Below are 6,771 nucleotides of genomic sequence, written 5' to 3' on the forward strand. Positions count from 1 at the left end.
TATTAATTAATTAATAAGAATTTATAAGTACTAAAAATACATTATAATATAAAATATTTAAATTTTTAATAGTAATATTATAAAATTTTATGTCTTTTAAAATTTATTATATTTTACAAAAATTTTATATATTAAAATAAAAAAAATATCTTATTTCACAAAAAATATAATATTTTACCCTTATTATTAATATTCATTAATTTTTTTTTAACTTTTTGTTATATTATATCATAAAAATATATTTATAAAAAAATTTCGTATCGTATTATATACACCTCTTTTTTATCTTCAATCTCACAAATACACTAAATATAGCCAAAAATATAATCATGATGCTTTTGTATGTATGAGATCCAATGAAAAATGATATCAATATCCGATTCTCTTTTTAAATGCTTTTTAATCTCTATTCCACTTTCTAAGAACACCGAGAAAATTTTAACATTTTATTTTTGAATTATCCATGCCGTTTTATAAATTTATTCAAATTATTTATTCGAATTATAAATACATTATTTTAAACAAATAGTGAAGAATATTATTTTCTTTACATTTTATTATAGTTTCATTTCATTCTACGGTTTAATATCCACAAATTAGATATTACAACATAAATAAGATTCTTTGAATTGGAATATGACTAAATGTGTATTATCGCCCTTATCCCGAAAGAAAATGTTCACAAGTGCTTTCAAAAATAGTAGATTTTGATGTGGTGTTTATTAGGAATTCACTTAAAAAGATAAATTAAAAATAAGTTTAATTTGTATCAGTTGTTGTAAGAAAAGGGATTTGTTCTTAAACTCGCACCATTTAGAAAAGAAATAAACGTACTAGTTATTCGAACAAGAGATTATTTGTTGTCTTTTCACTGTCTTAGGGCAGGATCTTTACGCTGTTGTTTGGCAATATTGAAGTAACCGGGTTCATGGCGAAGCATGAGCGTGAAGCAAACATAGCATACAGCACAAATGATTTGATACGGTATTTGTCTCAACATCTTTTCATGTTTACAGAGAGGAATTAAAATCCTCATTTTACAGAACATCTTCTTGGACAGAAAATACAAGTACAACATTCAGATGTTGGGAAGTCGGAACCTGATTCTTGAAAGTTGGAGCCTGATTCTTGAGAGGACAGTTACGCAGAACGCAAGGCCATCAAGACAAACTGTTGATCGGGCACTCAACTATCGGAGACTGAGGATCCAATACGAATTTTGAAGTCAAAGCTGATGCAAGTTAGCTCATCACCGTTCTTATCCGACATTATCATTGTGAGGGTATAAGAGCCCTGTAAAGATGGGGCAAATTTGCATGTCAGTATGAAAATATAGCACAGAATTTGTACATTCAAAATCTATCTCCCACAAAATAAAGATAATCTATCTGAATCAGTAATGCCAAAATAGTTTTAGTAAAAACATAAGGGATGATGGTCTTGATGTGTAAAAAGGGCATGAGCATCTGGGACAGGCAAGAAAAGTTACCAAAATTGAGACAAATCAAAACTAAGTCAATAATGAAATGTCAGAGACAAGGCTATATACAAGTTAGAAACAAACTAATCGGAGCAACCCAAGGACAAGTTAAAGACCGGAGAAATAAATAAGGACAACATAAAAAGGAAATCCGCACACTATGAAGCAAATTTGTCAAAAAAAAAGAGGACAAAGATAACAATTTGTGATATATGTCCTTATGCAAAAGAAGGCAAAAACAAGCCATGTTCATTCAACCATGTGGCAGTTGTCCCAATGCTCCTTCCTCCTATCACTATAGAGGCATGAGAGATCCCATGTCCAATGCTACAGTATTTTGCCTTTGCTAGGGTTTATCCTCTTCAATATTTGATGAGACAAAAATCTCATGCTCATTCCAGCAACTTGAACAATTATCTAGAGACTGGAAATGAAGGTGGGGAACATGAAGCCTAGTAGTATTGCAGTGAAGACAATTTCTAGTGCCACAAATTCACAACAAAAGCTGATGACTTTTTTAAAAAATATTTGACCACACAAACATGAAGTAGAGCCGAAGGCCCCAGATAAGAAAGCAACGTTCTTCACCAAAGAAAAAAGTCCAACATAATTTAATAATACTATAAATTATAACGAAGTCATTGAGTTTTAGGCACAATTATAGCCAACTCCATGAGTTTCTAATATCCTTTTGTCAATGCTTCCAAAATTTTTGAAAAGTTGAAAGTATCATATTTTGCCACATTGTTACACCTCACTCGTGAGTTTCCTCCCAAACAGTCCAAAGATTTTGCGCTTCTTACACCTTTCTCGTTGATTCTGGCGAGGCAATTGTGATCTTAATTTGACTGGCGACTGTGACGGTGTCTGGCTGAGTTAGAGGCTGAGACTCAGTGCATAGGCCAGTCGACAACCTCTGATGCCAGTGAAGGTGGTGTCATTCACCTCCAAGTGGTAGCTGATGAACATGCCACTGGTCTCAACTGCTCTGTGCCTCCCAAAGTAGTTGCATGCTTTTCTACATTTAGCTTTTTCTTTTCTTTTTGCTACCGTTTTTTTTTTACAGTTGGGTTAAAAAGTGTTGGAATGAGAAAATTATAACAGTGTGATGAACTGAAGTAAGGATTTGATACAAATTGATGTAAGATAAAGAAAGTTTCAACATAATGCTTACAGAAAATTAACTAAGAACCAAAACTAGAGATCCCAAATCTCAGTGATCAAATCAATACTCAATTTTTATATTATAATCATATAGATAGCTTACCAAATAATTTAGAGTACCCTATTTAAATGTACCAGAATACAATCAAAATAAAAATTCTTAAGTCTATTTAGGAATTATATTAAATAGGAAATTCTTTTTTGAAAATATATATTAAATAGGAAAAAAAGTTAATTAATTGAATTACCTAAAACTGAGATTAACTAAATATTATCCTAATTAAATAGAAAAATTATAAATGCATACCATTGATAAGCCTACATGTACTGGTTCCTAAATATTACATAAGTATCTTTTAGTTTTTTTTTTTTTTTTTTTATAAATAAAGTATCTTTTAGTATTTAAATTTGTTTCCGTTAAAATCTCTTGTTTTGCATCATGAAATATGTTCACGTTATTTATTTCAGAAAAAAAAAGTATGTTCGCTTTATGATCTTCTTGTTCTACATCATAAAGATTCTCATGTTTCCGAAGTCATTCTAGACCAAATAATTCTTCAAACATTTGAGTAGACAATCAAAAGGTTAAGGAATTGCAAGTCACAATGACCTAGCATGCCCTCTGGCCTTCCCTAACTCTGCTGTACTATATGCAAGATAAGAGTTGAAGGGAAAAAAGAGCATAAAGGTTCTTGGCAAAGTTAAACTTACTGGGGGAGTAAATGCAGGCAACGACTGGCTATGAGAGAGTTCAAAGTTTCCAGATACAGGGCAGGATGTCTCCTCACAAAAATCATGGGTTTCTTGATGGATATGCACTCCAAAGTATTTAACATCAATCAGCAGTTTTCCGCCAGAGATACTTTCACCTGCATAAGTGATACAAGATAAGCTTTCTTGATGAAATTCCAAAGTGCATAAATGAACGTAAACATAAATAGGAAACGTAATGCCTCCATTATCTTCATTATCTCATGCTAAACAAACCGAGAAAAAGGACAAGGGGCTGTTTGGACAGAAAAGAATTTTCATATATTAAATATACTTCAACTAAACTCTTTTTTCAGATAGGAAAATAATAATTTATTAAGGAGGAAAGCAAATACAAAAACATGAGATATCAGACAAGAAAGAAAAGAAAAGAGGAAAAGATGTCTAATTAATATCAGAAACCCTCTTAGTTCCTTTGAAAAATATAAAATGGTAAATCCTGTAATATCTGTGTGCCTTAGTCCACAAAAGAGGCCATAAAAATAACTCTACGCCAAATAGCATTTGTAAAGTCATTTGTTGGAAAAAAAACTTTACAGGAGCCACTTTTTCTTTTCATGAAAAAAGAAATATTGTTAGCTAGGTGAGATAAAAGACAAAAAGCAGAGGATAATAAATCTCCAAAACCAACAAAAAGAAGAAAGAAAGAAAGAAATGCATCAAAATCAATTTGTACTTCTGCAAACTAGCCAAAAAGCCATACGATCCTCGAAAAGTCTAACATTGTACTCTAACCACAACATGGCACCAGCAAAAAGAGCTCATCTCCAGAGCAACCTAGCTTTCAAAGAGCTCATCTCCAGAGCAACCTAGCTTTCTTCTTTGTGCCAACTCAAATAAGGAATAAGAGAGAAACACTAAAAAAAAAGTGATGTAGCACAAGTTCAGGTTAATTAAGTTGCTTAGAATTTGAGATAAACACCTAAATATTAGAGTTTTCCAGACATCATACATAAGTACTAATCATTACACTTAGGGATTGATTATATCACACAACCAGAAAATTGAAAATTCACATAATCCAGAAGATAAATTGAGAAATGCCACTAATGGCTCATTCAATTCCGATTATTCCTTTATGTAATGACCAGAAAATTCTGGATATATAGAATTGGATCATAATTTCACGTTTGAATGAATTTCAGTCATAGCTTGAATTCTTTGTAAATAAATTTCTAACTACCCAATCAAGTTGAAATGTAAATCCATCTTAAAAAACTCAAGCTAAAAATAGAGTTGACTCCAACATAAAAATTATGATCCCAAAATCCATTTTGAAGGACTTCAAAGCTAGCAATAGGATTTTGATCCAAATATTAAAGAAAGAATAAGAAAAATTTATGACTCGATTTTACTTATAAAAAGGTCTAGGAATAAAGTAAAATATAAAGAAACTTAAATGAGAAGTGAACAAAACTCCTGTATATGATATACACAAACTCGAGGAAATTCTGCAAATAATCACCACATATACACAAATCGAGTAAACAAACGGAAGAAAATGAAATGTAGAAATCCCGAGAACTGGAAGTTTACCTGTAGAACCTAAAATCTTAAACGTGGCTGGCTTGCCCCTCACGACAGGGTTAGGTGATATCACAACATCTTTAACCTTAACAGCATAATCAGCATCCTTGTCTGTTCCATTTCAATTCAACAGAAAAAAAAAAAAAAAAATCAAGAGGAGAGTCCACGAAAGGCTTGTAATAGTATCAAATAAGCATATTAAACGTATTTTACACCGAAGAAAAAGAAACTAAATAATAAAAAGTTCAAAAAAACTGCATAGACCAGAAACTTGAAAATCTCCGATCAATCATTTCCACTTAATTCCAAATTAAAAAACCCAAACACAACACAAACCTAAGATCTCTATCACCAATAAATTTAGACCAGAGATATTGAGAATTAAAACGTGATTTGAGACAAATACAAACAGCACAGATAGCAGGAGGATGAAGAAGAATAAGAGGTAAGGGACTAGCGAAGAAACGAACCGCAATATTTGACATGAGTGGCTTGAAGAGAAGGCAGAAGCAGAAGCAGAACCGAAACAGCAAGAACTGGCAAAAGAGTAAAATTAAGCCGAGCTTGAATCCGCTCCATAAGGATGACGATGGTTGATCAGGTAAGGTTTCCGGGAGCTTGTGCTGCAGATTTCTTTCGCTCGAGGTGACTTTGATGTTAACGATGCGTTGAATCTAATTGCAGAGGAGTTTTTTGAGTATATAGTTGTCAGTGGGTCCCACGTTATATAATAAACAAAATAGAAGCTTTTGATCCACACTTTGGATTCTAATTGCCAAAAATAAAAATAAAAAAGACTGTGGGTCCCACTTGGCCCAAATTCATTCTTAAAGGCCCATGATGCCATGGGCATGCCCGTGATTTGCGAATCGTTAAAATCATTGATATTGATTTTGTCGAACCCTAGGTTTTCACGAATTTCGGACGTCGAAGAACAGCTTCGCTTTCGATTATCGGTGGATTGAGCAATGAGGTGGTTCATTTGGGTAAATTGTCGGTTATTTATTTGTCAGGTAAATGTTAATCATTAATGATTCATCGTCAATAGCAGTAGTATATAAGAAGGTGTTTGATAATTATAAGTCGTTTAATGGTAATTTTTTACAATCCAATGGTTTCGAGGAACAAAAAGCTTTGATTTTGCTCACCCCTAATTATTTGATGAACTAGGTCCGTAATCGATTTGATTTGTTCAGTTCTTGGTCCCAATTAGTTTTTGCTCACCCTCAATTGTTTGATGAAAATAAAACAAATTTTGTTTATTTTTATAATTTTAACAATATAAATATAGTTTAGTTTTAAATCTATTAATTAAATTTTTTTTTTATTTTATCATAGTGACGGAATTTTTTTTTAATCGAAATAAATAGAAGAATGAAATACTTTGTTAAATTGGAAGTACAAACTAAATATTTCATTTTATTTTGCAAAACATTCATTTTTTACGTTGCACATTTTAAAAATGTTGTTAAATATATAACGGCCCCGGAAATTTATATATTTATTCTAAGTGCGGAAGCGAAATAAAATAGATTATGATTAACATCCCTTACACAATAATCAAAACGTATTAAAAATATGAAAGAATAAACTAACTAAAAGAAATATTATGAATGAATACTATAATGAAAACTAATAAATCTTTAGGCTTCTATTTGACGTCTTCATGCGGAACGGGCTCGAGAACTAAGTCCTCCTGATCTGAAATTGTTAAGTAAGGAATGAGCTACACTAGCCTAGTAAAGATGTCACACTATCTCACTGTCACATAAGTAAAAGTTGGTAGAAAACAAAAACGACCAATAGAGCATAATTTATAACAAATTCAT

General features: G+C 31.7%; 1 protein-coding gene across 1 annotated transcript; it reads right to left on the reverse strand.

The window, feature by feature from the left end:
• Positions 1–941: 941 nt before the first annotated feature.
• On the reverse strand, positions 942–5,630 carry LOC110810716 (MD-2-related lipid recognition domain-containing protein). Its single transcript, XM_022036975.2, has 4 exons — positions 5,413–5,630; positions 4,952–5,053; positions 3,356–3,513; positions 942–1,293 (listed from the first exon to the last, which is right to left on the reverse strand). The coding sequence occupies exons 1-4, from the start codon at positions 5,519–5,521 to the stop codon at positions 1,186–1,188; spliced, it is 477 nt and encodes a 158-aa protein (XP_021892667.1). The 5' UTR covers positions 5,522–5,630; the 3' UTR covers positions 942–1,185.
• Positions 5,631–6,771: the final 1,141 nt, after the last annotated feature.

Source organism: Carica papaya, chromosome 5 (genome assembly GCF_054855325.1).
Source record: "Carica papaya isolate Zhongbai chromosome 5, ASM5485532v1, whole genome shotgun sequence".
Taxonomy (NCBI): domain Eukaryota; kingdom Viridiplantae; phylum Streptophyta; class Magnoliopsida; order Brassicales; family Caricaceae; genus Carica; species Carica papaya.

Coding starts and splice junctions, on each gene's coding strand:
- LOC110810716 (XM_022036975.2), bottom strand. CDS start 5,521: ATGGAGCGGATTCAAGCTCGGCTTAATTTTACTCTTTTGCCAGTTCTT. Junction 5,054..5,412: donor CACTCATGTCAAATATTGCG/GTTCGTTTCTTC, acceptor GAAATGGAACAG/ACAAGGATGCTGATTATGCT. Junction 3,514..4,951: donor TAAGATTTTAGGTTCTACAG/GTAAACTTCCAG, acceptor TCACTTATGCAG/GTGAAAGTATCTCTGGCGGA.